The 18059-nt window shown below is 38.8% G+C and overlaps 2 protein-coding genes across 3 annotated transcripts in view; one reads left to right on the top strand and one right to left on the bottom strand.

Moving 5' to 3' along the window:
* Positions 1 to 9247, bottom strand: part of CNOT2 (CCR4-NOT transcription complex subunit 2) — a 111461-nt gene extending 102214 nt beyond the window's left edge. The window contains exon 1 of one of the 2 annotated variants that reach the window (XM_019038535.4): positions 9108 to 9247. The gene's annotated coding sequence lies outside the window, so the exon portion shown is untranslated. Of the gene's footprint in view, positions 1 to 8401; positions 8857 to 9107 lie in introns of those variants that run through there. The other variant, XM_055357037.2, reaches the window with a different exon arrangement.
* LOC134756602 (protein enabled homolog) overlaps positions 1 to 18059 on the top strand; it is a 101501-nt gene that overhangs the window by 20628 nt on the left and 62814 nt on the right. Inside the window, exons 2-4 of the mRNA XM_063694533.1 lie at positions 8259 to 8470; positions 8594 to 9276; positions 9678 to 9747. Coding sequence (XP_063550603.1) covers positions 8259 to 8470; positions 8594 to 9276; positions 9678 to 9744 — 962 coding nt within the window. The 3' untranslated portion in view covers positions 9745 to 9747. The remainder of the gene's footprint in view (positions 1 to 8258; positions 8471 to 8593; positions 9277 to 9677; positions 9748 to 18059) is intronic.

Raw genomic sequence — 18059 nt, 5'->3', positions numbered from 1 at the left:
GCTCCATTTTACTCAGTCAAAAGTGAACTAAATAGACAATCAGGCTACGTGGGCAGCTCTAAATGCCATAGTTGAACCATTAACTTTTGCTATGATAAAAATAGTATATAACGCATACAATAAAAGCAATAATTTAGGCCAGTAATCCCAGCACTTTGGGAAGATGAGGCAGGCAGATGGCTTGAGTGCAGGAGTTCAAGACCACCCTGGGCAACATGGAGGAACCCTGTCTCTACAAAAGATACAAAAATTTGCCGGGCATGGTGGCATGCGCCTGTAGTCCCAGCTACTCAGGAGGCTTAGGTGGGAGGATTGATTAAGCCCAGGAGGTCAAGGCTGCAGTGCACCGTGATCATGATACTGCATTCCAGCCTGGGTGACAAAGCGAGACCTGTCTCCAAAAAAGAAATAATAAAAATAAAAATAATTTGCTGAAACTACATTCTCAGAGAAGCAATTCTTTTTCTTTAAAAACATTAATTTAGGATTTGTTTCTGCATGTCAATTAACAAATAATGCTAGCAACCTAATATATCCAAGTGTTATATATTTTGAGAAACACACAAACACATATCATAGCATTGTAAAATAAGCACTTCTAGTAACATAACATAAATATCAGCACCTATGTAGGGATTTTATCACTGATTTAGATTTTCTTGGTATTATTCCAATTTATCCAAGAATGTTAAATCTCACGCCTAACACATTACATCAGATGATAATACTCAAACTTTGCCTGCCCCAAAACGTATACAAAAATTCCACCCCAGTAACGGAAAAATCTTGAACAGTTGGCATTCATTTACATATATAACAAGTTCTCTAAAAGATAGAGACTACAGAGTTTCAAAGTCATAGTTCTTAACAAATAAAAATCCTGCTTATATGAATACAAAGTACTCAATTTGTTTAATGGAGAGAAAATAATCTTTCAAAAATGTCATAAACATACACCATTAAGCTTATAATTTTAATTGTAAATCGACTGTGGAATCTAAACTTTCCCCTGAAACACGAATCTGCTTATCAATCTCACTGGCTTTTTTTTCCCCTCCCAATGGTTAATGGTTCCCTCATCACATAAAAGATAAGACCTCATACTGTGGCTACTTCATTCCTTCAACTAACTTCTCCTATGAGGTCCCAGAATTCCATCAAGGGCTATGGAGGATTACCTCGCCATTCTCCAAATCTAGAACATTTTCCCAGGATTTGTGCATTTACAATGCTGATTCCCTACCCTCCCCCACCTAGTTAACTACAAATCACCCTTCAGAACCCAGCTCACTTATCACCTCCTTGAAGCCAACTCATTAACTCCCTGAAACAAAGTTACTCTACTCTAGGATGTTTCTACAGTATGACAAAAATTTAACTTGAGGAATTATGCAGTGCACAGCACAAAGTAACATTTATTGGACTGTACAAGAAAATCTAATTAAATATGAAACTTATTACTAATTTCTAAGAAAAGTATAGGTTCTATTATTCTACATAAACACATGAATTACGGAAAGTTTTCAGTTTGCTTTCCTATGTTATTTTCCAGTACTCCAGACAGACCACCCCTCAACTCCTGCAATTCATCTGATGTAGAAAACAATTTCAAGGCACCGTAATAAAAAATAATCCCTCCTTCCTATTGCTCTTTGTAAAACCTATTACAGATTACTGGGTCCACCACAGTATTTTCTGAAGTGAAAGACACAGATCATTATGCTTTAATCACCTCTTCTCCCCTTTAGAGCTTACCCCCCTTTATGCAGAAAGCACTAAGTAATTGTTTATGAAATTTCTTATCTTCAAACATACAAAACTTGACCCTATCTCAGGGCCTTCTATTACTTCTGCCTGGAAAACCATTCAACCACATTTCTGCATGGCTTACTCCTTTCTCTGTTTCTGCTCAACTGATACCTCCACAGAAGTCTTCTCTCATCACCCTACTTAATCTTTTTTCCATTTCTAATCAATTGCTGTACCTCTATCCCCCTTTATTTTTTCCTAAGTTACCATTACCTGAAATTATGTTTATTTATTTGTTTACTGTCTGTCTCCTCCTCCAGAATGTTACATTAATGAAGGTGGAGACTTGTCTGGATCACCATCATATATCCAATAACAATGTCAAGCAGAGACTAAACACTCAAATTACTAAAGGATTTACTTGAAAACATCTAGAGTGCTAACATATAACCAGCAGAGCCTCAACTTTAATTTAATAAACAATTTCTATCCAAATACTACTAAAAAGCAGCTAAATTATATGAATTTTGCATGTGCAGGGAATAGAAAAAGAACTTTTAAAATACACAGAATTTTACTGTTGGAAGTGACTTTGGCGATCGAGCACATGGATTTTCAAACTATGCTCTGAAACACCTTAGTGTTTCACTTATTTGTGCTTCACAAATTCATTTAAGCATTGGATTACAATTTTTTTACACACATACATCCATTTTAGGATGAGTCATATACACACACAAGTGCATTGTATACCAAACTTAAACACTTTAAAGACTATCTCAGATGTCAGGTTAACCGGTTTGCTGTAGCAAACAGTTTGGCCTGACATACTTATAAATATACCTAGAATTTCTCATAAGCAAGCATAGATTAGAAAGATTATGGCTCCAATTTTTTTTCTAATTTCAGGCCAGACATGTTCATTCCCATAAAAACTACACCCCTAAAGCATTACTTTGTGCAGTAATCTGTTCGGCATATGATTACCTCAGAATAATGGTGCAATAATATGTAAAATGTAGCATCAATGATATGTTATTACCTATTCTCATTATAACACAGTATTCGCTTTTAAGTTTTTAACGTTTCTCAGTGAATGTTTATAATTTTTAAAAATATGAGCAGCTGTTGGATATTGCCAGAAAAGTCAAGCTTGAAACAAAAATTTCCTACTGCTGCTTGTCTTTCAAACTTCTGCATCAATTTGATTAAATATCCAGGATCTGCAAGATGATCAGATGCAAACAAAAACAAATCTTCCATTAACATCTATTTGATTTAATAAATCACGATTTTCTCTATAAAGTAGCACTAAAATAAATGAGAAAGAAATTAGACTCTGAGTCCAGTCTGAAGATGAAAACGGCCTTCATAATTCCCAACTTCTAATTTTCTTATTGACCAAAATAGCTTGTTTATAAACATAAATGCTAAGTTTTAAACTTATTTTAAATAATATATATAAAATTAAGATAATGTATATAAAAGTCCTCTCTGCAAGCTGTAAAACATTTAAAAAATATTAAGTAGCAAAGCCAAAAGTAGTCAGGTGCTCGGAATGGCATAGTAAACTTAATATTTTATTTTACTGACCTATGAAAGATTCTTACAAGCAGAAAACTAAATACAAAATTAGTATGCAGGATAGGCATTATAATTTACAACGTAGAAAGTAATACAAAAGCACATTCTTGCCAGATATGACACAAAACCAAATGTTCCTCTCTCAAACACATTGTATTACATAATCAGTCATTACATTTTGTCCAGATGCTAATACAAACTGGAGCTGTTTCAACATCTGAATACACAAATGGAAAAATAGTATATCAATATGTTTGAAAAACAAGTCTACTCAATGTTACCTAAATTGCCAGGACACATAATTTTCCCTCACTCATTTTATCATTAGTTTTTACTAAGTTTTAGTAAAAACTTACTAAATGTGCATTTTCATCTACTCACATATAAGGAAAGACATTTCCATTCAGAAAAGGCAGAGAAAGGACTGGTGTCCTGAGTACTGGATCATACTCCCTTTTTAAAAATATACACTCTGTATCTTTGGCACCTCTTAGTCACTAAAAGGTCTCTGGAACATATACAGGCAATTAAGACATAATATTCCTAAAATCATTATCAATATTAGCATATCTACTAAAATGCAATTCTGAGAGTCATCTATCCTGTTTTGATTTCTACATCTCTAAAATGGGCAGAAAATTGGCTCACAATCTCTTAAACAAATCTATAAAGGCCAGATGTTTCTCAAAACACAGTTTCAGATTTGAGAAAGGTAAAATGTTGTATGTATCATATATGATGTAACATCTGCCAATGGCAACACCTGCAGTCAAACACGTGAACATTTCCATATGAAAATGTAGGAAAATTAGATTAAGAAAGATAATAATAATCAAATTCACTGGTATAATTCCAGTTGATATTTTCTCACCTTGCTTATTCAAAACAAAACAAAAGAAATGATCAACTTTCAGAGCTTTTTAAATTTTGGACCTCCAATAAGACACATCTCACCTTATTTCCATAAGGGCAATTTTATTCAAACTAGAGAAATCCTGCTTTCTACTAACCAAGGGGCCAGGCATTAGGAGGAAAAAGGTGAGAAAAACAGAATCTATCTTCAGAAGCCCCAAATCTAATAGGAGCTCATGGGTAAGTACTGGTAAACATGATACCTTGTAAAGACAAATACAAAAATATCTCCTTCACATAATAGCCATAACCATACAAAATACAGTGACAAATGCAAGAAATACAGATCTAAACATCCTGCCAGAAGCAAAACAGGGTATTAATCACTCTATTACTAACATCCTTCCCTAATTCCATACTAACTTTACACACACTTCTCTAAGAAGCTAGTTATCTATTTTTCCATATGTAATTAAGAAGCAAAACTGTAAGAAAGGATTCAAGGAAGTGAAGGAATACAGGAAGCCATTCTCCCCACCACTTTTCCAATCTGTTGCTTCAGATCTGTGGATTGTGAAACAGCACTGTCAAATGACAATCTAGCAACAGTTCAGTTTAATAGATACGTATTGGGAACCTATTAAGTATTATGCACTATAGAGGCATTCAAAACGTAAACATAAACAAGTCAAGGCCATACCTCTCAGGTGCTCCCAGTCCAGATGGACAGTAAATTACAATACAGTGTGACATTCTATAATAGAAGTTTGAAGAGTAAAAAGCAATACAGCAAAGGATTTGGGGAGTCAGGAAAGATTTATGAAGAAAGTGATACCAAAGAGGAGTATGGAAGAAGTTCATCAAACAACAGAGAAGTGAAAGATACATAAAATATGCACTACCACCTGCCCCCCGCACACATACATGCAATAACATACACATGAATAAAAAGAATAGGACGGGCGTGGTGGCTCATGCCTGTAATCTCAGCACTTTGGGAGGCTGAGGCAGGCGGATCGTCTGAGGTCAGGAGTTTGAGACATGCCTGACCAACATGGTGAAACCCTGTCTCTACTAAAAATACAAAATTAGCTGGGTGCATGCCTGTAATCCCAGCTACTCAGGAGGCTGAGGCAGGAGAACCGCTTGAACCCGGGAGGCAGAGGTGGTAGTGAGCCAAGATCACGCCATTGCACTCCAGCCTCGGCGACGAGCAAAACTTCATCTCGAAGAAAAAAAAAAACAATAAGGAAAGGAAAATGTTCAGGGTTAAGTGGCAAATAGTCCAAAATATCTAACTATATATCTAAGTGGACTCAGATCCTGAGTCTAAGCATATACAAAACCCTGAAGTGCCCAGAAAAGGAAAAATTTCCCATTTTTTTCTAAATAATTCACTTTTTTGTATTTCCATATTATATGTCATGAGCTCTTGACAAAAAGCAAACATTGTAAACTGTTTTATTACTTTATAATGCAGCACACCCCCAAGGGATATACCAACAGATACCAACAGATTTGCATCTGTATTTCAGAGAACAAGCTCTCAGAAAACACAGTACGAATTCTATTTCCAGGACATTCCTAATAGTATAGACAAAGAAAATAAATGAACAAACTACATCAGCATGATTAGTCATAAGAGTTGAATTCTAAAATAGAAATCAAAGGATGTCAAACAGAAAAACCAAAGAAATAAAAACCTAACTTTCATTCCACTTCAAGGCAAACTTTCTACAATGACATCAACTTTAGCACAGCTCTTTTCAAAATATCTGATATAAGTCACAGTGAAATTCAATCCCTTTAAGTATCACAGGTAGAAACTGCTCTTAGTAAGGAAGAACAGTCACCTGTATCATCAAGCAGAATAAGTTCTACCATAGCACTAGATCTCTTGATTAACACTGTATGTAATTCCACTCAAACATTACAGTACACCTCATATTAACTCTGCCCCTAAACTGCCCTACCTGGTACCCTGGATATTCTGCCTCTTTGTGTTACAAAATCCACTACAGATCCAGGTAACAAATAACATCATAAATGTTTGGTGGTATATTTTCCTGAAATCTCAGGAAAATAACTTGTCCTCAAATGCCTATTCAAGCAAGCACATGGCATTGTTAGTTTGCCTTCAAATATGTGATCCCAACAGAATGAACTTTCTACAGTTACAAATTTTAACAACAAAAAAAAGCTATTATTTACCACTGCCTTTAAAGAGCAAGAAAATAAATTGTAAGCTAAGTTCTTTTCATTGGTCTATTAATGCTTACTCATTATTTCATATATACATGTGAAGCATACATTTTATTCATATTATCAGAAAATCTTATGAAGTAAGTCTGTCACTAGAAAAGATAAAACTATAACTTATACAGGTTGTAAAAAATTCTGTAATGGTCTTTCAAAATACAGGTACTTTTAATACCAGTATCTACTAAAGGAATACAAATGAGAACTGGGTTAGAATCACTTCTAATAAAATCTATTCATACACCTGAAAATTTTATTTACTTTCGAACAAATAATTTTCAGGTTATAATAACTGTAAAGCATCTCTGAAAAATCAAAAAGTGCAACATCCAAAGTTATAAAGCAAAAACAAAGGTAATTAGTTCTTGTAGGGAGGTATATGGGAAGTTGTATCATTCTGAATTTTTTTGTTTTTGTTTTTTGCCCAGCATCAGAAGATAAGCCACAATCTGAGTTTTATCTTCAAGATCAGGTACTTGGGGATATAAATCACTCATACACAAGCATTTTGCCCTCATTTTTCCACCATGTAAATTAAAGTATTATAGAAACTCAAAAATTGTATAGGCTGTATTTGTTGCTTGGTTAAACAGGCAATTCTCATTCCCTGAGATCAGATTAGGTTACAGATATCTCTACATTGTATACTTAGAAAAAGATTCCTGCCAACAAATGTTTACATTAACTTATTTGTATTGATAAAGCACTAATCAAGATGCAAAAAAAACTTCAGCAGTTTCTCACTTCCTCTCTAAAATACAAAGTATTCACAAAAATTATTACAATTCAAGCTCTCAGAAAATATGAGAGAAAAGTACCTTTTTTACAGTACGGATCTTACAAAGTCAAGAAATAAGTGAGTAGAGTGGAACATGTTTTAAGTGTATTTTGTATTTCTTTTTCTTTAGATTTAACATTATAATAGAACTACAAACTAAACAAATTCAACATACAGAGCTTACTAATTATCTTGGTCCATTATAAAACATTTCAATGAACTGGGATCTGAATATAGACACTTAACCATTTCAGCCAACTATGATTCTTAACCCTTTCAATCTGCAATAGTTACCTTACAAAATTGTGAGATTTATTCATTGACGTTTGGAAAGAACTGTTGTCAATTATGCCAAGCATTCCCAAACTCAACATCAACCTTGCATGTAAATGGATACTTTAAAATTTCTATCTCATCCCTCACCTCATACTTTATTCTTTCCATTTATATTGCTTCAAAAGGGAAATCGACAGTCACACTTATGATTCCGAGCTCTAAAAATTCCTAATATTAAGCATGACACTAAATATGCTCAACTTTGAACCTTAAATTCAAGTTGGTCTCCCTCGTGAACTGACTTTAACTGAGTACTTTTTACCATTTCGCCAAGAACTAAGGGTTCAAAGCAGTGTACTTAATTATGAGGAATTGCCCAAACGATTTTAAAAGGAGTGGGATTCTCTGACCAAGACTTTTATGAAAATGAAACAAAATATGTTGCACTCAGTCTTCCGGATGTTGAAAAGTGAAGATGTCTCCAAGGATTCGAAGGAAGTTGATGTTTAGGTTCCCTCTGAGAGGGTGGTACCCTTACGTAAGACTTTTGTGGTAGTAATACCGTACCTACAGGCCTGGAATAAATATAAGGTCTAAAACCTTGGAAATACTTTGTATAAAAGAAAACTCCAATTCTCTTTTGCTAAGGACCACAGTTACCAAGAGTTATCAGCTTTCACCCGGACAGACAACAGTGCTTCAATGAAGAACTACAAAGGCCTCTTTTAACCCTACTCTTTTCTTCTGTTAAACTTTTAAGCGAGACCTACGACAGCAAAAGGTGGAGAGGCCCCTGCGGAAGTAGAAACCCAGGGCTTGCAACTTCACAGACAGAAGCGTCTGTGGTTCCTCCGCCGCCCCAGGACCATCCGGACTCAGTCTACGACACTACGGAAGCTTCACCTTCCTGGTGCGGTGGCAGAGGCGGCATCGCAGTTGCATTCCTTCTCCCTCCACCATGCACAGCCTTCGGTATCCCAGGGCCTGCAGGCTCCTGACACCCGTTAGCCAGTCCAGTGTCTCCCATCTGACACTTGCAAACACACTAACAGAAATACACATAACTGGCAGATGATATACGTGTATTGAGAGAAGGTAAGAAGCCACAGACAGCACCAGCTGCCGGGAAGGCGGCAGAGCCGTCTAAAGCGGGCTCGAGCTCGTCGGCCACGGCCGCTGCCGCCTTCTCTTCTCCCCCAGGAAGAAGCGCGGCGGCAGCGGCTCCTCCGCGCTGGCGGGAGCCTAGGGGAGTGGAGTCTGGGGAAGCCCCACCACTCGCGGATGGGACCGGGCCTAGGATCTGGAGCTGCTGCTGCTGCTGCAGCGGCCCGAGTACAGCGACGCTTTACGTCCGGTCCACCACCACCCCCATACACACCCCCTCCCTCCCTCCACCGCCGCCACCCCCCTCCCCGCCCGCTCCGCTCTCCCTCTCTCGATTGGAGCCGAGACAAAAGCAACGGGAAGCGGTGGGCCGGGACGCTACCGGCGGACCCTGGGCGCGACCGGACCGGCCCCGGGGCATTCCCCCGCCTTGCGGGGGCCCCGAATCTGCCGCCCCCGCCGCGCGCCCCGCTGCCAGACTTCCGAAAATTTACCAAAAACTCACCGCATGAATTTTCTTGTCCCGCGGATCCAAGATGGCGACGTATCCACCGCGGAGGCTGCTGGGAGCAAGACCTTTACCCTCTGACCGCCGCCGTGACCCCCGTCGCTCCGGCTTCCCTCCAGGCGGCAGCGGAAGGTGGGAGCGACGACTGCAAAACGGCAGCGATGGGGTGGGTAGGCCGCTTTCAGCGCGCTTGTAACAAGGTGGAGAGAGGCGCTTCACTTCCCTACCGCCTTTACCGCCGCTCCGTCTTGTCTCCCACCGACTCACAGGGAGGCTTGCTGCTCCTCCGCGGCCGTTACAGAGAGCGGGGCTTCTGCGGCCGCTACCGTTTCCCTGGGGCTAGGTTGCTTCGCAGAAGGCTCTGGCCCTGAGTCCGAGGGGGACTGCGGGGTCCAGGGGCGATGAATGGTGAGGTGGCTTCAGTCCGCCCTCCCTGGGGACGCTGAGCGTGTTCGTGTTTGTGTTTGTGTTGGACACCCCCGCCCCCGCACGTCCGCCTCGTCACTCCTCCCCTCCTCACTCCCGCCACCTGGAGCGAATCTGATCGTGTCCCTGTTTCCTCCTCAGCTCCCGCAACCTCCGGAGCTTGTGCGCGTACTTCAGGGACCGGCACCACGTCACCGTCACCTCCTGAGTAGTGAGTTCCCCTCTGATGAAACCACTGGTGTATTTACTCACCATCCCCACCATTTTTTTTTCCCCAACCTGATGGAAGGAAGTACATAATAGAGAGCAAGTTTTTAAAGCACGGTCGTGTCGTGTGAACTTGCTCTAGCCAAATTAGGTTTATAGCACTTTTTCTGGCTCTCATTACCCCCAGTCCCCACATAAACAAGAGTGACCAGCTGGGTCATCCGCAAGACCGTTTGAAATTATTGTGGCTTGGGTGGAAACTTAAAGGAGTGAAGTATCTGCTTTCCAGAAAAATCGTTGTCGTTCAAAGTGAAATTAAACTTTTCTTTGCAATAATTCGCCTTTATTTCCTTGTATATCTGTAAACTCTTCACTTTTTTGTAATTACTAGACAATTCGGACTTAAAAAGAGCCTCAGCATGTGTATTTTGGAATTGTGTAGCTTCATAATGTGAAAATTATTCTTTTCTATTTGAGTAGTTAAAGTACAGTTAATTTGAAGTAAATAAAATTTCTATTTCCATTGGTTGTTTCTTTTAAAAAGTCACCTTTTACTTACAAAAGAATCACTGTAGTCCAGTTTAAATTTATCATTGAAGGTCAAAAGCAAGAAATAGGAAGAAACACAAGCATACTATAAAATAAAAGGTAACTGTCATGTTTTTGAAGGTAAGGTGTTTTGACATATCAGCAGACATTGTGTGAATTTATTTCAACTCCTGTTGGTACTGGTGTAGGTAGAAAATGTTTTGCTTGGTTATTCATTTCATCAAACACTCTACTTCACTGTTTTTTTTTTTCACTTCAGGAAAATTCGAGGAGGAACAACACATACTAGTGTCTTTCCTTTCTTTCTCCCCGTCCTCTGCAAATAGTCCCTTCCTCTTCCTGCTTTCTCCTCCTTCTCATGTTAACATCTTCAACCATAAAATGGTGTGTTAAAAGATTGAATATACCTGTATGGAATGACTTCCAGAGGGTGTAAGTCTGATATGAGAGTTTTATTACCTTGAGTATTTTACTGGAAGAGATAGAACAACAAACATTTTCATAATAAATGTGTGGGTTAGGAGTGTTAGGATAAAATACACTGATACTATTACTTTCAATATTTGATACTACTTACTTTGACTCTCACTGAACACCTATTTGTTTAGGATGCATTCACTTTAAGCCGGGTTGAAGAACAAGCCTTTAATTGTCCCATTATTTGTGCCAAATCTATTATAAATTTGTTAAAAAATTTTTAATACTTACCTTAGAGGGTACTCTAGGTATTTAATGAGCTAGCATTTGTTAAAGGCTTGTATAGTAACAATTCTTATAGTAAGAGTTCTTACCAATAGATGGTATATTTTTTAAATTGTCCTGTTGCATCAAAAAGTTCATCTTTATTGGTAATGTTGATTAAGTTTGCCCATTTGGTAGTTTGGTTTCTTTTAACTATCTTACTAGATTTTCTTTCTTTTACCTGAAAAGTAGTCCATTCTAATAGGCACATGTTTTGTATATTTCCAAAATATGTATTATGTTAAATTCTCTGTACACTTTATTTAAAAATTACAGACGTTGAGGAAAAAAAATACCCTATTAAGGGAAGAATGAGTTTGTGTATAACTTGTAGAAGGAGGCCACCCATTTTTAGAAAAATATGGATGGTATTGAAAATTTTGCCATGGCAAGGGATAAAAAGGACAGGCTTCTCTAATGTGTCTGAAACAACATTTGAATCCCCTTTGTTCATTCCCTAAATCTGCTGCTCCTTTAGAATTCCTGATTTTCATAAATAGTACCACCATTCACTTATTTGCTCAGGCATAAAACTTGGAATTTTCTGATTCTTCACACTCATACAACTCATCAGACAGTACCATCAATTCTTCCTGACAAATACATTCTGAATTTAGCTACTTATCACTTCCACTGGTACAACCCTTGGGAGCCACCATCATCTGTTGCTGGACCACAACAATAACCACGCTAGTTGCTTTCACTTTCTATCTGTACCCTCATGAATATTTTCCCATTTAAACCATTCTCTATATACCAACCAAAGCAATCATTTAAAAAATGTTGTTAGGTTATGTCACTCCCTTGTTTAAAACCCTCCAATAGCTTCCTTATGCACACAGAATGAAATCGGAATTCCTTACCATAGCCTTCAAGACTGCATAATCTGGCTCCTGCCCACTTCTCCATCTTCCCAGGAAGCAGCACAGGAAGTTGTTCTCACCCTTCTTACTGCCTCCTTTCTGTCGTGGGCTGTGCTTTTTCTAGTCTGTAGCAGAGCCTGTTAGTTGTCCCCAAAAATTCCTCCATTTTTTTCATAGTAATAGACATGGATACATGGCTACCCAGAACAAAGACTATATTTTGCAGCCTTCCTTGTAGCCGTGTAATAGTGCTGGCTGATGGGATATAAGCAGTATATCATGTGGCACACTTGTAAAACCATCCTTAAAAGATAGTTGGTGCACACCTTCAATGCGGCTTTTCCTTTATCCTGTACCATGGAATATAGATGTGATGGCTTGGAACTCTAGCTGCCAATTTGTGCCTCATGCAAGTTCTCTCACTCTAGGGATGGCAAAACTAAACTGGTGGAAACCAGGGTCTGTGAGAACTTTATGGATCAGAGCACCATGCTAGCCCTGCACTCGTAAATGTGTATATTATTAAAGCCACTATTTTGGAGTCTCTTGTTCTCAACTGAATTTAATCTTACCTGATACTCTGTCTCAGGGCCTTTGCACTTGCTTTTTATTATTTATTTATTTATTTTTTTCTGCCTGGGATGTGGTTTTCTGTCTTGGATATGGCTGACTCATTCTCTTCCTTCAGGTTAACCCAAATATCTCTGACAGGCCTTCCCTGGCCACCGTATCTAAAATAGCTCACGTTCCCATTTATTCTCCGTCAATCACGTGCCCCTCTATTTTCTTAATAGCATTTATAATTTATCATTATCTTCTTTATTCACTGTTTATTTTCTACCTCCCTTCACCCTACAAAAATATAAACTACACCTGTTTTTTTCAATACTTTATCCTTCACACATGGTAGGCATTAGATAAATGCTGTTAAATTAGTGAGTGAATGAATCAACAAAATTCTTATCCCAGATTAGCTAGACTTTTTAAATAATAAATGAGTAAATGTCAACAGATATCCTTAACACAAAATTTGTAAAATCCAATCTAGGAAACAGGAAAAACAGTACTAAACTAATAGGATATTCCTGACCTCCAACTTAATAAAGAAGATGTCTACCTTTTTCTGGGAAATCTGTAAGGCTAGTACAAGGAAAAAAAAAAAAAAAAGACTGCACTGCAGTATATCCAGGGCTAAAATTCACACTAAAAGGGGTCTGAATTATAATTTACTAGACCTCAGTTTCTTCATCTTAAATATCTGTAAGCTTTGAATGGTAATACTATAACAGTTAAAAGTTTAATAGTAAGCCCAACTTATGAGTGACAAAACATGTTAAACATTAATTTAGTCTTCAGGCACTATTTTAACAAGTGGTTATTTCTTGATAATACTGGCAAGGATTCAGAGAAACAGCGCTGCTTATATTGCTGAGAGTGTATGTTGGCAGCACTTTTCTAGAGTGCAGTTTGGCAATATGTATCAAAAGCCTTGAGCCATGTGCATTTGACCCAGCGATTCTTTTAGAAATGTGTCATAAGCAGGCTGGGTGCAGTGGCTCATGCCTGTAATCCCAGCACTTTGGGAGGCCAAGGCAGGTGGATCACCTGAGGCCAGGAGTTTGAGACCAGCCTGACCAACATGGTGAAACCCCGTCTCTACTAAATACAAACAAATTAGCTAGGTGTGGTGGTGCACGCCTGTAGTCCCAGCTACTTGGAGGCTGAGGCAGGAGAATCGCTTGAACCCGGAAGGCAGAGGTTGCGGTGAGCTGAGATCATGCCACTGCACTCCAGCTTGGGTGACAGAGCAAGACTCTGTCTAAAACAAAAGAAAAGGCCAGGCACGGTGGCTCACAGAGCCACCTGTAATGCCAGCACTTTGGGAGTCTGAGGTGGGGTTGGATCACCTGAGGGCACGAGTTCAAGACCAGCCTGGCCAACATGGTGAGACCCCCCATCTCTACTAAAAATACAAAAATTAGCTGGGCGTGCTGGCAGGTGCCTGTAGTTTCAGCTATTGGGAAGGCTGAGATGGGAGAATCACTTGAGCCCAGGAGGCAGAGGTTGTAGTGAGCCGAGATTGTGCCACTGCATTCCAGCCTAGGTGACAGAGCGAGACTCCGTCTCAAAAAAAAAAGAAATGTGTATTATAAGCAAATAAGGGTGTGTTTAACAAGTTAATTGCAAGAGTATTCTTTACTGCATCATGTATTAGGAGATTGGTTAAGCAACATCCATACAGTGAACAGTATTCAGCCATTTGAAATGATGTGGAGGAAATTTTATTGACATGATACATTGTTAAGAGCAAAGAAAAAGTTTTAAAATACAAATGTTTAATTTGTAAGTCTCACAAAGATCATCTAACGAAATATGCACGAGGTGTTAAGTCAGCCTTGCAAACGTAACTATTTTTTCATTATTTTTATATCAGTTACTGTTATAGGAGCATTTTATATTGACTGAGGATCTTTATTAAAACTTCTTCAGCCTTCTGTGAAATCTTGTTATGATGGCTATAGTGACACTATATAAAACACATAACCAGAATATGTTTATGCTCAAATATTTCAAGCAATATTTGATGCTTAAAATACCAAAGTGACAATGAAAATGAAAGAAATTTGGATAGTTCCTTAGAGTTATTTGTTTGTGTTTCAGATATGAACATAAAGTATGTTTTTAATATTACCAATTTTGAGAATAATAGAATAAATGCCTTCTCACCTTAATAAGATGTTCTGTTCTGACTCAGTATTCATTTGCCATTCATTTTTCAAATGTAGCTGAAATAGTCATGTTCCAGGTACTATGTTTTGTCTCTGAGAGAGGAAAAACCAAACTTTTTCCCTGTTCTCAAATACTACTCAATACAATACTTCTGCAACAAGATGGGGTGGGGTAGCGGTCCCCCCTCACCCCCGCCCACATCAAACCATCAATTTTCTAGCAGACATCAGCTGGGTGTCTCAATTCTATTCAGTTCTGACACTATCTACCTGGAGGCAGCATCAGATCGAACAGATTGAGGGCTCAGTTCTGCAAGACTGCCCCCACCACTTCCAGTACCAGCCACAAGTAGTAGGTTGTCACCGATACTCCTGACCAAGCTATAAATCAGGATTCCCATGATCCCTTCCTCAGGTTCAATTAGTTCACTAGAGTGGCTCACAGAAGTCGGAGAAACACTTTACTTGCATTTACCCATTTATTATAAAGGATATTACAAAGCATACAGGTGAACAGCTGGATGGAAGAGGAATCTGCACACCTTTTCTCCCATACCTTGCCCTATGTATAGGTAGGGAGAAGAAGTGTGGCAATTCCATGCCTTCTCCAGGCAGGCCAGCTTCCAGGAACCTCCTAGTGTTCAGCTATCAGGAAGCTCTCTGAACCCTGCCTGTCCTTTTGGGCTTTTATGGATACTTCATTATGTAGGCATGATTGATTACATTATTGGTCACTGGTGAGCAAATAACCTTTAACCCCCTCTCCCCTCCCTGGAGGTGAGGAGCCAGGCTAAAGTTCCAACTCCCTAATCACATGGTTGGCTTCCCTGGCAACCAGCTCCCATCCTGAGGCTACCCAGGAGCCCATCAAGAGTTACCTCATTAGAAGAAAAGATTCTCCTATCGTCCAGGAAATTCCAAGGGGCTTAGGAGCTCTGTCAGGAACCAAGGGTCAAAGACTGAATAGAATAAGATTCTCCTAGTGCCCCTATCTAGAAGTTTTAGGACCTCTGGGCTAGGAAACAGACGAAAACTAAAACGTGCATACAGAAGATAGATCTATATATATAATATAAATCACATCACCTTGTCATTTAGTTCTCAAGAAAACTATGTGATGTCAGAATAATAGTATAATTTTTTTCCATTTTCTTGTATGCTACATGTGTGTAGCAGATATCATTTAAATTGGTGAACCACATTTCCCCCCCTTTAAATATCCTTGTCCATATATTGAATCTCTCTAATACTCATCACCTTTGGAATTGATCATGGCAGTATTAAAGCCACTTCTATTCTGAACTGAACATTAAAGATGCTATTACCCCTCCAGTGCTTTTGTGGGTCACTATCATCTATAAAAAATATCCTAAAAGGAGAAGCCAAATAAATGAGGTAATCAGTGGAAAGAATATAAGATCCTTGGAATCTAAAAAATGGCTGTAACCAATCAGCATAATAAAACCTCTAACAATAGAAAAATAGTTACCACTTAGTTTAGCATCTGCTAAATGGCAAGCACCATAATTACATGATTTCACTCAATCTGTGTAACATTTCTGTGTGATAGGTGGTATTTGCATTTTACAGGTGAGGAAATGGAGGCTTTAAGAGAGGTTGCTAGATATATCTAGAAAACCCCATTGTCTCAGCCCAAAATCTCCTTAAGCTGATAGGCAACTTGAGCAAAGTCTCAGGATACAAGATCAATGTGCAAAAATCACAAGCATTCTTATACACCAATAACAGAGAACCAAATCATGAGTGAACTCCCATTCACAATTGCTTCAAAGAGAATAAAATACCTAGGAATCCAACTTACAAGGGATGTGAAGGACCTCTTCAAGGAGAACTACAAACCACTGCTCAATGAAATAAAAGAGGATACAAACAAATGGAAGAACATTCCATGCTCATGGGTAGGAAGACTCAATATCATGAAAATGGCCATGCTGCCCAAGGTAACTTATAGATTCGATGCCATCCCCATCAAGCTACCAATGACTTTCTTCACAGAATTGGAAAAAAACTACTTTGAAGTTCATATGGAACCAAAAAAGAGCCCACATCGCCAAGTCAATCCTAAGCCAAAAGAACAAAGCTGGAGGCATCACACTACCTGACTTCAAACTATACTACAAGACTACAGTAACCAAAACAGCATGGTACTGTTACCAAAACAGAGATGTAGACCAATGGAACAGAACAGAGCCCTCAGAAATAATGCCGCATATCTACAACCATCTGATCTTTGACAAACCTCACAAAAACGAGCAATGGGGAAAGGATTCCCTATTTAATAAATGGTGCTGGGAAAACTGGCTAGCCATATGTAGAAAGCTGAAACTGGATCACTTCCTTACACCTTATACAAAAATTAATTCAAGATAAATTAAAGACTTAAACGTTAGACCTAAAACCATAAAAACCCTAGAAGAAAACCTAGGCAATACCATTCAGGACATAGGCATGGGCAAGGACTTCATGTCTAAAACACCAAAAGCAATGGCAACAAAAGCCAAAATTGACAAATGGGATCTAATTAAAGAGCTTCTGCACAGCAAAAGAAACTACCATCAGAGTGAAAAGGCAACCTACAGAATGGGAGAAAATCTGCAATCTACTCATCTGACAAAGGGCTACAATGAACTACAATGTAGATCCAGAATCTACAATGAACTCAAACAAATTTACAGGAAAAAAACAACCCCATCAAAGGATATGAACAGACACTTCTCAAAAGAAGACATTTATGCAGCCAAAAGACTCGTGAAAAAATGCTCATCATCACTGGCCATCAGAGAAATGCAAATCAAAACCACAATGAGATACCATCTCATACCAGTTAGAATGGCAATCATTAAAAAGTCAGGAAACAACAGGTGCTGGAGAGGATGTGGAGAAATAGGAACACTTTTACACTGTTGGTGGGACTGTAAACTAGTTCAACCATTGTGGAAGTCAGTGTGGCGATTCCTCAGGGATCTAGAACTAGAAATACCGTTTGACCCAGCCATCCCGTTACTGGATATATACCCAAAGTATTATAAATCATGCTGCTGTAAAGACACATACACACGTATGTTTATTGCGGTACTATTCACGATAGCAAAGACTTGGAACCAACCCAAATGTCGAACAATGATAGACTGGATGAAGAAAATGTGGCACATATACACCATGGAATACTATGCAGCCATAAAAAAGGATGAGTTCATGTCCTTTGTAGGGATATGGATGAAACTGGAAGCCATCATTCTCAGCAAACTATCGCAAGGACAAAAATCCAGACACCGCATGTTCTCACTCATAGGTGGGAATTGAACAATGAGAACACATGGACGCAGGAAGGGTAACATCACACTCTGGGGACTGTTGTGGGGTGGGGGGAGGGGGGAGGGATAGCATTAGGAGATATACCTAATGTTACATGA

Source organism: Gorilla gorilla, chromosome 10 (assembly GCF_029281585.2).
Source record: "Gorilla gorilla gorilla isolate KB3781 chromosome 10, NHGRI_mGorGor1-v2.1_pri, whole genome shotgun sequence".
In the NCBI taxonomy this organism is placed as follows: domain Eukaryota; kingdom Metazoa; phylum Chordata; class Mammalia; order Primates; family Hominidae; genus Gorilla; species Gorilla gorilla.
The sequence above is the reverse complement of the archived record's forward strand: the minus strand, read 5'-3'. Positions and strand labels throughout refer to the sequence as shown.